The following is a 16489-nucleotide window of genomic DNA, read 5'->3' as shown; positions in this document are numbered from 1 at the left end:
AACTGCATAACATTATGCTACGCATTTTAATGAAAAATACTTTAAAATATTTAAAGCAAACCTATGTGCATTAAAGATATTTTTAAGAATGCTTATATATAGAAAGAAAAAGGAACTTTATGTTAAAATATTTTTGTTCGTGGAATGCAATAAAAATTTATAGTCGATGAATAATTACTTTAAAAACTTATAAATGTAAGAATAACAAAAAAACAAGAAATCATGCAAAAAGAAAAGGATGAGTTAATTATTTACAAATAATCAAACTCTGACTGATATTCGTAGGAAATAAGTAATTGTTAGTGATGTAACAGAAAAATTTATTAATCTTGTATTATCTTAACAAGTTCACACTGGCCACGACACATTGGTCGTTCTGTGCCATTCGGTTACATTAGAAGGAAAAATATCTTTTGCTTTCGAGTTGTATATTCACCAATAATTAAGAGAAATTTTCTATAATTGTTTCATTTTTAAATTTCTAAAAGTGAACGTATAACCACGAAGACAGTTCACGAATGTTGCTTTTACATGAAACCTTCTACTTAAAAAAACTTAAACTGTCATGTCATACATACTGCTAAATGTGTTTGCCTACTCGGAGAGGAAGGGACACATTACATAGTCAAGTGAGCTACTGCCAGATGCATAATACATGCAAAACACAGCATGGTGTGAACTTGTTAAATAAACTTAATAAATACTGTATGAATACTAACAATTTGAGAATGCACACTGTTTTATAAAATCACAGTTAAACATAATGCAATTTTAAAATAAAAACAAGTAAGGAAATGACTGCATACAGTCATAAAAAATATGCATTTCATACCATATTTCTTCATGTACTGCTACCATTTATTTTGTTCAATTTTATTCTCAAAACCTCTGGTGGGAAGATTTCATGGAATATTAACTGTCAAACTGCACAAAATGAAAAGAAAACCTCACTTATGACGTAATCAAACCTGGGCAGATAAAAACATACTGAATTTAAAAACTGCTGGAAAGCACACTGTTTGGAACATCAGTCCATCTACAAAATTCACTAACAAAGCTACGTGCTACTTCCAGTAGGAGTTACTGAAAGTTGTATCAATCTCATTCACTTACTGTAATGCCATAAAAAGATTCCTTCCCAAAGGATGATTAGAACTGTATCAAGAGGATGAAATATTTCCTTGATACATCCAGGTATTATGACAAGATCACTCTCTTTGTCTTCACCTTGTAGATTAAGTTCCGTAAAAAGGGCCAGAACTAGCATGAACCATTGTTGCAACATTCTAACCTGTAAGTGAATAATGAGTGGCTCAACACCAGAAGATTTTGAGATAATCAATAACCAAACATATCCATCCATTTTCTGCCACAGCCACAATACTTGGTGAAATCTGTAGAAATAGTCACAGAGAACTGTGATATTCTCTGTGACTATTTGCCTATAATCTATCCCAATGGCTTTAGCAGCCCCTTAAGGCCCACAACCTTCCAAGCATGCTTGGATTTCGTAACCGAAATACGAGGATAGAATGGTCACTCCTATGCCTCAAGGTATTCTTGGCTGTATCCCTGTGTGTTCACGGGGCCAATTTGATTGCTTGTGGGATGAAAAACACCAGATAAACTGGTGGAAAAAACCCTACTGCCCGCGCCCAAGACTGGCTAACTTGGCTATGGCTGAGGAAGATCCTTCAGCTCCTCACGTCTCCGACGGGAATCGAACCTAGGACACTCCTTCCCCAGGCATATAGTTGCAAAGCGCTAAGCCACTAGGCTAACCGCACGGGCATTTGCCTATAATACTTTTTTTAAAAAAAAAAAAACCTTCACAATTTAGATGTTGATATTACATGCTCAGTCATCGTTATTGTTCTCAAAATCTAGCTAAAATTTTTACACTGGGAATCCATGACTTCACTTTCATTGGTGATGAAGAAATGATTAAAAAACTAAAGCTTCTTTTGACAACTTTTCAGAAAAATAGTTATCACAAAAAAGACTATTTGAAAACTTCTGTTCAATCCACCTTCATGTCATGTGGTAGATAATAATGAAATGAAAGGTTATATTTCTCTCCCATACATGAGCTCCATTACAAGTAAGTTAGCAAAAATTCTCAACAAATGTAAGATCCAAATCGCATTCATGCTTCTAATCGAACTGCAATCCTTACTTTGTCCAAAATATGATAGCCTAAAGTACCTAAGTGTGTATCATCTTTAGTGTGATTGCAATGTCCCTTATTACAGACAGGAGAAAAATTGACAAAACTTCATATAGAAGGGCATATTAGAGATGTCACTTAAGGTTGTTACTTCATTATTACTTCAAGCTCTATCCAATCATGCTATAAAATAAGTTGATCCCACGATCACCAATCCACCACACATCCAGTAAAATGGGATAGATCAGAGATCCCATATAAATGCCATGATGAGTTTGAGAGAAAAATACTGGAATCCACTGAAATTATTTTCAACTCTGTTTGCCTTAATATAAATCTCAGCTACAACCTATCAGAATATAATAAAATTAGTTTAATCCTTTATCCAAGTGTGAGCAAACAAAGTTTGCGCCTGAAGTATCTTCAGGACTAGGGTAAAGTGATACAAAACCAGGGCAACTCGTTGCAAAGGTGGAGAAAGCTACCAACACTCCTAACTCAGTATCTCCTATAATGCAAAACACATCTCCTTGCGGATATGTCTAATGTTATGCATTAAAGGAAGGGCCACTACCCAGACTAGTTTCGACCTTTATTGAGGTCTCTTCAGTGGGAGCCAGGCCCTAGTGGAAATACCAGGCAGAAGCATTAGCAGGTCATCTCTACCTATAGGAGTTGCCAAATGGTGTGCCACCCTTTTTTAATAAATTACTCTGGATTTAGAGAAAGATGTTGAAAGTTTATTTTTTTCACTTGGTTAGAGTATAATAAAATTAGTTTAATCCTTTATCCAAGTGTGAGCAAACAAAGTTTGCGCCTGAAGTATCTTCAGGACTAGGGTAAAGTGATACAACACCAGGGCAACTCGTTGCAAAGGTGGAGCAAGCTACCAACACTCCTAACTCAGTATCTCCTATAATGCAAAACACATCTCCTTGCGGATATGTCTAATGTTATGCATTAAAGGAAGTGTTGAAAGTTTATGATGAAAGTTTAGAGAAAGATGTTGAAAAATAAACTTTCAACATCTTTCTCTAAATCCAGAGTAATTTATTAAAAAAGGGTGGCACACCATTTGGCAACTCCTATAGGTAGAGATGACCTGCTAATGCTTCTGCCTGGTATTTCCACTAGGGCCTGGCTCCCACTGAAGAGACCTCAATAAAGGTCGAAACTAGTCTGGGTAGTGGCCCTTCCCTTAATGCATAACATTAGACATATCCGCAAGGAGATGTGTTTTGCATTATAGGAGATACTGAGTTAGGAGTGTTGGTAGCTTTCTCCACCTTTGCAACGAGTTGCCCTGGTGTTGTATCACTTTACCCTAGTCCTGAAGATACTTCAGGCGCAAACTTTGTTTGCTCACACTTGGATAAAGGATTAAACTAATTTTATTATACTCTAACCAAGTGAAAAAAATAAACTTTCAACCTATCAGAATGTCCCAATGCTATTCAAGCATGCTAATGTGCCAACAACACAGTTAGATCTGGAGTCACTTCAAATGCAACAATCTGCTTTAAATATAGTGACAATTATATTAAGTTATATGTATGTTCATATTGAAGTCTTCTAGGAGGATATCTATTTAAAGAATAAATAGAATATTATACTCAAATAATATAGAATAGAGTAGGGGTTGGTTAAGGGTCAAAGTCAAATAACTGGAAGGAGACCTCCACACTGTCTTTCAGGAATGCAGAGAACTGACCGGGGCTTCTGACCTAACGTCTAATCCTCACCATCACGTGATGTACCCCGTTAATAATTATTTACTGGGTACTGAACGAACAAGGAGGGGCTGGCAATCTGGGACTCAGCTGACCAAACTGTACTTTTTATTGGCTTAAACCACAAATGCATATGAAGGTGCAACATGATGAGATTTCAATGCTGGCTGCATCGTTGCCCGGTTAAACAAGCTCCCCAGCTGGTCACAAGTTCACATGGAGAGAAGAAACAAGAAAAGCCTCACTGACTACGTCATCATCATTGATAGTGATATCATAAAACTGGTTCAGGATACAAGGGTGTACAGAAGATTCAAAATTGGAAATGATCATTACTTAGTACTAAGCAGGATAAAAATGGATATCACATTGAAAAGAACAGTATGTAAGAAAGTTTTAAAAAGAATTAAAGTTGAGCAGCATTTACAGGTAAATTGTAGACTCAGCTATGCAAACATTTATTGAAGAAAATTTATTGAAGCAGCTTGAAAACAAGAAACAAACCTTAAAGTCTCAGTGGCAAACTCTGAAGAAGATATTGATTGATTCAGCTGGGTAGGTACATGGTGAAGTTGTATGCAAGGATAGAAAAATAAGAACACCTTGAAGGCACAAGAAGTTAAAAGAAGCATTAATGGAAAAGAAGAAAGCATAAAGGAACAAATGTTCCTAGCCAATAAGTCAGCAAATGCCCTAAAAAATACAGGGAAAAATCTAAGCAAGCAAAGGTAAAAAAAAGAAGCAGTAATGGAAAAGAAGAAAGCACAAAGGAACAAAAGTTCCTAGCCAATAAGTCAGCAAATGCCCTAAAAGAATACAGGGAAAAATCTAAGCAAGCAAAGGTAAAAGTAGCTAAACAACAGTTATGGGAAGACTGGTAAGAGCATAGAAAATAAATATCAGGAATATGGCAAAATGTTCTGGAGGGTATTGAAGAAGCTTAGAAATGGAGGAAAAAGTACTGTAAAAAATTCAAAGATGATAAAGGTGAAATAAAAACTGAAGGTAAGGATATCCTAGATGTTTGGAATAATTACTTTGAAAGACTGTTAAACGAACCAAGCATTGACAAAGCCGTACTAGAAAATTTTCAAGAGGAATGCAAAGACGGCTACATATCAACAATTGAGATAGAAAAAAGCCATCAAAAACTTGAATGTGGAAAGGAAGCTAGAATAGATGATATTTGAACAGAAATGCTTAAGTATGAGGTAGAAAAGTTTTGCAATAGCTACACTGTATAATTCAGAGGGCCTTGACAGAATGATGAATTCCTAATGATTGGAGTATGGCTCTGGTAGTCCTTCCATCTATAAAAAAAGGGAATAAAGCTGAATTTGAGAATTACAGAGGAATTTCTCTACTAAATGTTCCAGGTAAGATTTATGCAAGCATACTTGAAAAGAGGTTGAGAAAGATTATGGAAAAGAAACTTGGAGAAGAACAAGCAGGGTTCAGGCCAAATAGAGGTAGTCAAGATCAGATTTTCACTTTAAGACAAATAGTTGAAAAATCATGGGAATATAACAAGGCTGTGAACTTAAGTTTTGTAGATCTGGAAAAGGCATATGACAAGGTGCCCAGAAAAAAGCTTTTCAAAACACTACAATTATATGCGGTGAATGGAACATTATACAAGCAATCCATAGTCTATAATTAAGCTTTAAGTCAGCTGTTAGAATTGAAAGAAATACAGGAAGATAGTTTGATGTGAAAGCAGGTAGAGCTCCCATAGCTCAGTCAGTATAGATGATCAAGTTAGTCAGTCTCATATGCAGGTGGAGAGTCTTTTCTCCTGGAAACTCGGGTTTTTCATCCCTCAGAACATACAAACCAGACCAGTGAACACACATTTCTACAGACAAAAAAAAAAAAAAAATATCCCCCCCCCCCCCCAATGTCAGGCTCTGCAATAGGCGGAGATGTTTATAATCTCATAATGGATGTTGTCAGGCTTGGAATGTGTGTGTGTGAGAGAGAGAGAGAGAGAGAGAGAGAGAATGTGTGTGTGTGTGTTCCTTTTTAGTTACTCCTTAATGAATGCCTTATACAATTTCAGCCCAATTTGTAGAAAAGTTAGATACTGTTTCTCTTGTTCTTTCAATATCAAGTATTCAGGAGGATACTTTTTCAAGCCACTTCAGATCAATATGCAGTGTGGGGTTTCACACCAGGAATAAAAATTATCTACTATCTAAAGACATTCACCAACATCTCATGTTACAGTGGGATATGAATATACATGCTGGAAAGTGGAGACATTATCCCCCCTCACCCAAAAAAAGATGCATACAAAACTCATCCCTTTAAAGTGAATTATAAAGTAGTGAGGTTTATCTCACTTTAATTAACATAGTAGGCCAAAAGGCAGATAGTGTGAAGTACCTTGACTTGTATAAAGCTAATTTTTGCCAAAGGAAGGTTAATCCTATCTCCATGGCTGTGCTGGTAGGTCGAGTGGTCAAAATCTCCATAGGCTACTGTTTCAAGTCCTGCCATGCACATGGTTTGTGATTATTTTTATTAAATGAATTTCACTGTCCAGTGTGAGACCATTGTTGCCCTGTACTGGATGATGGCTTTTTGACTTCCACCAAAACAGGGTTTCTAGATATTATTTAAAAGATAAAGTAAAAAATAATGTACATCCCCTGAGGGTACATATCAGGAATTTGACGATGATGAGTAAAAAATAATTTTAAAAAATCTCTTAACCCATTTACAGTACAGTACTATAGATCTATAACCTTTTATGGGTAGGACATAAAAAACAAAAAAAAAAAAAAAAATGCTGAATTGGACACTTGTTTGAATTCTCCAACCCAGTTTTACTGTTTTGCATGGAAAAAAAAAAAAAAAAAAAAAAAAAAAAAAAAAAAAAAAACTTAATACTTCTGTAAGGGACCAGTTAACTTATCTTCATCATTTTAAAATCTCTTATGTTTCTAGCATTCTAAACAGGATTAAAAAGTCTATTCAAGGAACAGTTGAAAGGATGCATTAGAGTATACTATGGAAATACAATATCTTATACCCCAATGAAATTTTTGAATATGAATACAGCACCAATCAGCTGATTATAAAATTGGTATTTAATATTCTATACTGATTTTCAGGATTAATATTATGTTACTTTTTAAGACAATTATTTAGAAAACTATTATTCATCTGGTAAAAATAAATATTTTTTGGAGAAAATACCCATTCATTCAGAAAGTTGTGCTAAACATGCATGTGAAGTGGATGAAAACTTACCAAAACAAGATTTTTTGACTGGGTTTGTAGACAATGTTTTACCTCGCTGGAGAAGCTCCACTTCTAAATTTGTCCTGCATCATATAAATGAAATGTATTTTTTTGGGATTGTAAAAATATTTTTATGAACAAAGTTCAATTTATTAAAATACAACTATTATCTAAAGTAAACAGTAATATATGAAATTAAACATTTCAGTATTAATACATAATTTATAGATAGCCATGTAACAGCCTTACATTCAGAAGTTAGTTTTTTTATGTTGCAGTCCAAAATGTATATTTAACAGAAATATACCTTCAGGCTGTAATATTATATGGCATGCCCCCTCACTCCAGTAAAGTAAAGATGGAAATTTACGAGGGTTGTTTGAAAAGTTTGGTAAATTTCCAATAGACGATGACACAATTTGTTCATTCATACCAGTGTCAGCATGTATAATCTTTTTCATGACCCCTGGCAAAATTTTAGCCACTTATGACGCATAGTTCTCATTCAGCAAACATTTAAAATGACCCTGTTCGCATTTTTCATAAAAATGGAGAAAAACGAGTTTCATGCAGTGATAAAATACTTTTATTTGAAGAAGTGGATGGCTGTGCAGATCAAAGCTGAGTTAGATGCAGTTCATGGAGACTCTGCACCATTATTAAAGACTATTTTAGGATAAACAAGTTTAAACGTGGTTGTAAGTCCATTGAAGATGAAGCATGCTCCCGACGCCTGACTGAGGTCACTATGAATGAAATGACTGACAAAATCCATGGTATTGTTATAGAAGACTACAGAGTGAAAGTGTGCGAGATTGCTGAGATTGTAAGCATCTCAACTGAATGGGTGTATAATATCCTGCATGAAAAAATTGCACATGAAAAAGCTGTGTGTGCGATGGGTGATTGTTGACTGTCGATCAAAAACGCATGCGAAAAGACATTTCAATGCAGCGTTTGTGATGTTTAATTGCAATTTGCTGGAGTTTTTGCACTGATTAGTGACTGTAGACGAAACTTAGATCCACCACCACTACACACCCGAGCCCAAGCAGCAGTCAAAACAGTGGACAATGACCGGTGAAAGAGCACCGAAAAAAGCAAAGACCGTTTTGTTAGCTGGGAAGGTGATGGCCACTGTTTTTTGGAATTCCAAAGGAATCATCATGATATACTATTTGGAAAAGGGCAAGAAAATAACAGGAGTCTATTATGCATCATTGTTGGACCGTTTAAAAAAAGAACTGAAGAAAAAACGGCCAAGATTGGCACACAAAAAGTTCTCTTTCATCAAGACAATGCACCGTCCCACACATCAGCTGTTGCAATGGCAAAATTGCATGAATTGAGGTTCAAATTGGTTCCACATCCATCATATTCACTGGACTTGGCCCTGTGTGACTTCTTGTTCTCAAACTTAACAATTTGGCTCGGTAGGAAAAAATTTTCTTTGAACGAAGATGTCATCGAGACTGTCTATGACTATTTTGCACAATTTGACAAATCCTACTTTTTAGATGAGATGAAAAAATTGAAAACTCACTGGACCATATGTGTAGACCTCAATGGAGACTATGTTGAGAAATAAAGGTAATTTTTTCCAAAAAAAATGTGTTTAACTTTCCAAACAACCCTCATATTTAATTTTTGATAATTATATTCTTTGCTAATCATGGCTCACACTACAACATGCACAATGATGGTAAAACAACCAAATATACTGCTGGAACACTGCCCAGTTAAAAAGTTCCTTCTGCTTTCACCAGTAGAAACACTGAGAAGTTAGCTGCTGAAATAGTCTCAATGGAAATGAACATAGATGTCATCTATAAATGAAATAGCATCAAGAGAAAAAAGGATGAAACAAGCAGAATAATTACAGAAATGATGTCACTGTGACAAAGAAGACTAAACATGGAAGATTTTTCAAAATCATAAGTACAAGGCAGTTTATTCAGATAACAATGATTGAATAAAAGAAGACATGGCACATTTTAAATTAAACCCAAAGATAAACGGGATGCTGTTTTTCAAAATGGAAATTAGATAATGCAACTTAGATGGGGATACAGCCTCACTTGAAAATGTCAATAGAGAGGAATGCACAAAGATGTTTTAGACATATGAAGAAAAATGCAGTGCTAATAATAATAATGGTAAATACATTCTGGATTTCTGCTCAAAATATAGGCTATTCATTAATAACACGATGTTCTAATGTATGAGAGATATGCATGAGAGAGAGAGTACAAGAAAAGGCTTAATCATTAGATTACTGTGTGTGTGTGTGTGTGTGTGTGTGTGTGTGTGTGTGTGTGTGTGTGTGTGTGTAGAGGAGGGGGGGGGGGATTTTAATGCAAAGTAATGAACATCTAGTTCTGACGAACTGGATAAAAATAAAATCTGTATTAAAAACTGATCAAAGTTAAACATACTTTCAGTGTGATCTATTCAAATATAAAATGATCAATTAGAGGGTAAACATTTGAAAACAAGAAATAAATCGTACAAAGTGAATGCAAAATCTGCATAAAATAATGGAGAAATGGAAGAACCTTCCTCTGTGGTGAACTTGAGATGTCTCTTTTTGTCTGTTTTGAACTTTATAATCAAATTTTTCTACAACTACAAAATTTCTTAATTATTCATAATCTACTACAAAGGTTTGTAATATAACAAAACAAGATTTTGTATTTAACCATAAAGGAAATGAACATGAAATAAATTGCCACAGTTTATTATGGTCCTTTTTTTAATTATTATAAATTTAAAATATTTGAAAATATTAAATTATTAAAAAATTATAAAAATTCAGCTTGTTCAGATTAATTTGTTTGCTACTGTATGGAAAGAGAATATTTTAACCAGTTCCTAAACTGTGATGTGCTTGCTGAGACTGCTGAATAGAACACTTATCATACCCTATCTGTCACCTAGATAAGATATGATAAATATTTAAATCTTCACTAACTGAAGTAAAAGCAACTATAAAGCAACTGCAAACAACAACACACCATGTCTGATGGAATAGCAGTCAAACTTAACAAATATGGTAATAGTTAATTAACTATAGAAATAGATAAACTGGTCAATTTAGTATGGGAAAACAAAATGATATCTTCAGAATAGAAAGAATTACTAGTCATACCAGTATACACACACACACACAATATATATATATTAAAAAGAAAAGAAATTAATGTGAACATGTCCCCCTGGTAGTTTCACATACCATGTCACTGATCCATTTGGAATTTCTTAATTCACATGATGAGAACATGTGTAATGTTCTCATAATTCCACATATAACCTCCCCCCCCCCCCCCTTAAATGAAAATTCCACACATTTAGCCACCTAACAGGTCAAGACCATATTACACTCTAACCAAATGGAAGCAATGTCGTCATATTGGTTATAAAATTATAGAAACAAATTCTCAGATGCAATTAATAGATCCAGCACTCAAACCCCTATTATATTCTATCACATGTTGTCTCAGGAAGTTATTCCTTAGTAACTGCATAATTTTATTTCCTTCCTCCCATGTGTCATCTCTCCTCCTTCCATCCATGTTTCCATACTTGAAATCCTCCTTAATAATTACCCACCCTCCACTCACATTTAACTTATTTGTCGATGCATACTATCCCCATCATCTTTCCATCCCCCGGTTCTATAGAAGCATTTAACTGTATATTTTGTTCTAGTGGTCTCTATCTCACACCAGATAGCCTCAAATGTGCTATTTTCATTTGCCTGCAGGTGAAATTCTATTCTATTTGGTTGCAGTTCATTAGCAATCATGAATAAAACTCCTCCCCCATTTTTATCTCTCCATCCTTCCTAAACACACTATACCCTTTGTAAAATCTCTTGAGGAAAAATTTTCGCTATGCTTATTTTTCGCAACCAATTTTCCAATTTTTTTTTTTTATTTGGTATTTAGTAATACTTATGTATTGAAAAAAAAAAAGTACGTGCTAAATAGATATTACTAAAAGTGCATATACATTGACTATATAGCTGTAAAGCTGTAAGTAGGGATTATGCCGGATTAGCAATGACAAAACACCAACCAAAGGTTGCAAGATCAAGCTTGTTGACCAATTGGGCAGTAATCGCTAGACGCAAATCCTGAAAAGACAACAGAGAACAAAGGGGGGCATTTTGCATAAAAGGAGATTGTGGCCCTTGGCTCAGGGCTTTTTCTTCCAGTTGTCGTCGTCGGGGCTTTTTACCATTTGTTGTTGGAGCTTTTGGTTCCGGTCGTCGTCAGGAGCTTTCCCTTCCACTCAACGTCAAGGCTTTTCTCCTGTTGAATGCTGTAGGACCTACATCTCCAGATTGCAGCAGACCAACTGATTCCATAACATGGCTGATTCCATATTGAATGTCTGACGGAGGGAAGATCTACTAGCAACCGCCTATGATGTCCAAGCAGCCAGGAAGTTTATAAAAAGAAGATGCCAAAGTCCTGAAGAAGTATGCTGTATATTGGACTCTTTGTTTATGGTGAATATGTAAGTAGGCAATATTTTTGTAATTAGTTAGAAAGTGTATCTCGAGTTCATGAATGTGCCTACAAGAAAACATGTGTATATAAGGCGGTAACTAAGTCACAAAGTTTTTTTGGGAATATTATTAGAGAAATTGTCTATTAAGACTGTGAATGTGCACTTAATAGGGAGTTGTACTATTAAGAATTGATATGTAGTCAGGCTATATCTATGTCAGTATTTGAAGGAAGGATTTTATTTAATCTGTTTATGTTGTGTGCAAGTATGTACAAAGTTTATGTTTAATCAGTTTACCCAGTAATTGTGAGTTTTGTCATACAGATTGCATTACCTGTTTGAAAAAGGGTTTATTTAAGTGTGATAATTGCAAAATCTCTCTAGTGTAAATGTTCTTGTTTTGTAACTACCTGATTTATTCTTTTGGCTAATGCACCATCTCCAAAAAACGCAAACCTGAGGGCGTAATAAGATACTATTAGTCACGATTTGCTTACAGAAAATTTGGATATATTTAGTGATTAATTCCTGTTTTTCCTCACCCTTTCTAACAAAATTTGCCCAAATTAGATGGTGCAGTCGATAATAAAATAAATTTTCTAATTTGATTTGTATGAGAGTGGGGAACTGCACACATTAAATTTATTTATAACATAACGTTTATTTAATAGCAGGGGGGGGGGAAACAGAAATTGGTCACGGTAAGATTAACCTTGAGAGGTTTATGTTAAAGTAGTTTATAGGCCTAACCTAGTGAAGTGAAAGAAGTAGTTAGAAAAAGTAAAGTTAAGTCAAGGTTAAGTTTAAATAATTAACATTAATGAACCATGGTGCTGACATTTATTTAATTAACAATATTATTTATCAATGGTGCAGTCGACAGGATAAAATTCACATAATTAGTATCAAGTAAAGTGGATTGAGATAGTTTTAGCTAAAAGAACAGGTAGTTAGCATTTAAGAAATTTGCAATTTGTTAAAACAGGAGTACTGACAATATTGATTGTGAACTTACTAGCACTGACATAATGATGGATAACAAGGAGTTCTTTAAGTCTATAAATCCTCATCTTGTTATTCCATCGTTCTCTGGAGAAGATAATGATGACATTCATTCTTACTTTCGTTTCATAGAAGAGTTAAGAAAAATGGGAGATGGTAAAAATAGTAAGCCCTAAACTTTGGAAATTACAGAAATGCGAGCAAGAAACAAAGAGAGTATTACAACTTCTATAATAAATTGTTGACCCTTGCGAGTAGTCAGAGGTAGTGTTTCAGAGGTAGAAAAGCCGCATTTAGATTGGGCAGTTTTCCATCAGTTTCGATTGGGATTGAGATGCAACTTCTTGTGTGATTTCAATAAAAAGATTTCCCTAATGGGAATTGAACACGCACCTAAATGGCAGCAGCAACCCAAAGTCTCTATCAGGCAATAAAGTTTGACAAAAGAACCAAGCCAGTGAACAAGAATAGAAATAAGATAAGTAGACAAAGAAAAAAGGATACAGATATGTGCCAACTTGACAAGAATGACTTTCCTGATAATCCTGTAGCAAATAAAGTCTCAAACAGGAAATCTGTACTGATTCATATGTAATTTCCAGTGCAGCACTAGCAGACCCTGTAAAGGAAAAAGTAGCAGTCAGTTTAAGCAGTGCTGAGAAATGGGAAGAGTCATGTATAAATCTCCTCACTGCCAAAACTGGGAGAGGACCCATATTATAGAAGCCCAGAAAAGGGATCCTGAGTGGAGGAGTATTTACGACACAATTAAGAGAGGCGATCAAATTCCTGAGAACTGCCTATTCCTCAAGACTCTTCACCTAGATGAAGATGGACTTCTCCTGCCCAAGCAGAAAGTCTCAGGAAAATGAAGGAAAGGGTTCTGGTTCCGAAAGTCATGATACCATGGATTATTTATAAGTTCCATGATTCAGATGGACATATGGGATTTGATTGTGTGTGGTATCAAATTAGTGGTAAATACACTTGGAAAGGAATGAAAAGTGATGTAGCAAGGTATGTGTCTTCATGTCGTGTATATCAAAATCTGATGATCAGAGAAAAGGGAATAAATTGAACCCTGTGGTGAACAAAAGTCAGTCAGGTAATATAAAGAATAGTAAGTCAGACAAAATCCCAGGGAGAGAAAATATTGGAACTGTAAGTGAAAAAAAAAAAAAAAAAAAAAAAAAAAAAAAAAAAAAAAAAAAAAAAGGGGGGGGGGGGTCTACCTAATATAAATCATGGTCATCTCCAGAGAGCGAGGGAAGTAAGATGTAAGAAAAAAATAAACCTGTAAGTTTATTTTTTTCAAGGAAAGTGTGGCCTATGTAAAATCTCATGCGGAAAAATTTTTGCTGTGCTTATTTTTCGCAACCAGTCTTCCAATTTTTTGTCATGTTGTACCATCATTTTGTAATTTGGCAAAAGAAGTGTTCTATGCCAGGTTGGCAGGAAAATGACCCAGAGGAAGGCCATGATATAGGTGAATTGATACGGTACAAAGTGCCTTAGACGACAGAAATATAGGATCTGATAATATTGGAGTCTTGACAAGTAAGAGACTGATCTGGAGGAAAATTGTAGATAGGAAGTTAGTAATGATGTAAAATTTTCATGTAGTACTATCATATCCTGTACACCCCTTGAGGGTACATAGCAGGAATTTGATGATGATGATGATGAGTTTTCCAATTTTTTTATTCGGTATTTAGTGTGAAAAAATTTAAAGTGTAATGGAAACAAAAAATAGAACGTGCCAAACAGATGTTACTAAAAGTGCATACACATCGACTATATAACTGTAAACTGTAAAGCTGTAAGTAGGGATTATGCCGGATTAGCGATGATGAAACACCAACCAAAGGTTGCAAGGTCAACTGTTGTTGACCGATTGGGCAGAATTGACATCATTGCTAGAGGCTAATCCTGAAAAGACAGCAATAGAGAACAAAGGGGGACAATTTTGCATAAAAGGAGATTGTGGCCCTTGGTTCAGGGCTTTTTCTTCTGGTCATTGTCGGACTTTTTTACTGTTCGTCGTCAGGGCTTTTGGTTCCAGTCGTCGCCTGGAGCTTTTCCTTCTGCTCATTGCCAAGGCTTTTCTTCCATCGAATGCTGTAGGACCTATGTCTCCAGATCACAGCAGATCAACTGATTCCGAATTTAATGCCCGACAGAGGAAAGATCTACTAGCAACTGCCTATGATATCCAAGCAGCCAGGAAGTTTATAAAAAGAAGATGCTAAAGTCCTGAAGAAGTATGCTGTATATTGGACTCTTTGTGTATGGTGAATATGTAAGTAGGCAATATTTTTGTAATTAGTTAGAAAGTGTATCTTGAGTTCATGAATGTGCTTACAAGAAAACATGTGTATATAAGGTGGTAACTAAGTAACAAAGTTTGGGAATATTATTAGAAAAATTGTCTGTTAAGACTGTGAATGTGCACTTAATAGGGAGTTGTACTATTAAGAATTGATATGTAGTCAGGCTATATCTATGTCAGTATTTAGGGAAGGATTTTATTTAATCTGTTTACGCTGTGTGCAAGTATGTACATAGTTTATGTTTAATCAGTTTACCGAGTATTGCGAGTTTTGTCATACAGATTGCATTACCTGTTTGAAAAAGGGTTAAGTGTGATAATTACAAAATCTCTCTAGTGTAAATGTTCTTCTTGTCTAGTAAAATAAAGGTTTCTGTTTTGTAACTACTTGATCTGTTCTTTTGGCTAATGCACTATCTCCAAAACATATGAACCTGCAGGCATAATAAGATACTATTAGTTATGACATGCATATAGAAAATTTGGATATATTTAGTGATTAATTCCTGGTTTTTCTTCACCCTAACTTTCTAACCAAAATTAGATGGCGTAATTGATAATAAAATAAGTTTTCTAATTTGATTTGTATGAGAGTGGGGAACTGCACAGATTAAATTTACTTATAATACAAAGTTTATTTAATAGCAGGGGAGGGGAACAGAAATTGGTCACGTTAAGGTTAAGGTTAACCTTAAGAGATTTATGTTAAAGTAGTTTATAGGCCTAACCTAGTCAAGTTGAAAGAAGTAGTTGGAGAAAAGTAAAGCCAAAACAAGGAGTTTAAATAATTAACATTATTTAACCATGGCACTGACATTTATTTAATTGACAATATTATTTAACACCCTTCATATTCTATTCCACTAACAATATCATCTTCTGTCAACAATTCCTTCCCCTTGTTCCAAATGCTCCTAGCATTAGTGTACATAAAGTGTAAACACACAAACACACATATATATTTTATATAGATTTTTACTTAAATCTCGGTTCTAGTCATTTAATTCTTCATAAAACTATATATGTTAACCGAGTCAATGATCATTCTGTCATATATATATATATATATATATATTAGGATAACCAAGCAATTTTATATGCTTGGTTATTTTAGCTCCTAATCCCAAGTATGCAAACAATTAAGTTTGCGCCTGAAAAATATTTATTCCCATATATATATATATATATATATATATATATACACACACACCATATAAACCAGATATTTAATAAAATATATTTATGAGTTTTTCATATAATTTCCATTGTATCTTATCCAATACAAGATTCATCCAACATCTGGGTATATATGAAATTGTTATAATTCTTGACCACAGAGATTAATGAATAACTAACTCTTATTTAGAAGTATTGGTCAAGTGTTAATAAACTATTTAACAACCAACTAGTTTTGCCGGCTATTGCTGTCGGCATCTTCAGGGTACAAATAAGGTAGGCAAAGTAAATTACAAGCTAGATGTTAACTGACAATTCTAATTC

The 16489-nt window shown here is 34.6% G+C and overlaps 1 protein-coding gene across 2 annotated transcripts in view; it reads right to left on the bottom strand.

The window, feature by feature from the left end:
- The window catches only part of Ubr3 (Ubr3 ubiquitin ligase), a 542232-nt gene that overhangs the window by 109095 nt on the left and 416648 nt on the right, over positions 1–16489 (bottom strand). For both annotated transcript variants that reach the window (XM_090394146.1, XM_090394147.1), the window contains exon 27: positions 7153–7226. In XM_090394146.1, coding sequence (XP_090250272.1) covers positions 7153–7226 — 74 coding nt within the window. The remainder of the gene's footprint in view (positions 1–7152; positions 7227–16489) is intronic.

Source organism: Typopeltis vanoorti, chromosome 6, assembly GCF_054136105.1.
Source record: "Typopeltis vanoorti isolate ZY-2024b chromosome 6, IOZ_Tvanoo_1.0, whole genome shotgun sequence".
Taxonomy (NCBI): domain Eukaryota; kingdom Metazoa; phylum Arthropoda; class Arachnida; order Uropygi; family Thelyphonidae; genus Typopeltis; species Typopeltis vanoorti.
Note: the sequence above shows the minus strand (reverse complement) of the source record. Positions and strands in the feature narration are given on the sequence as shown.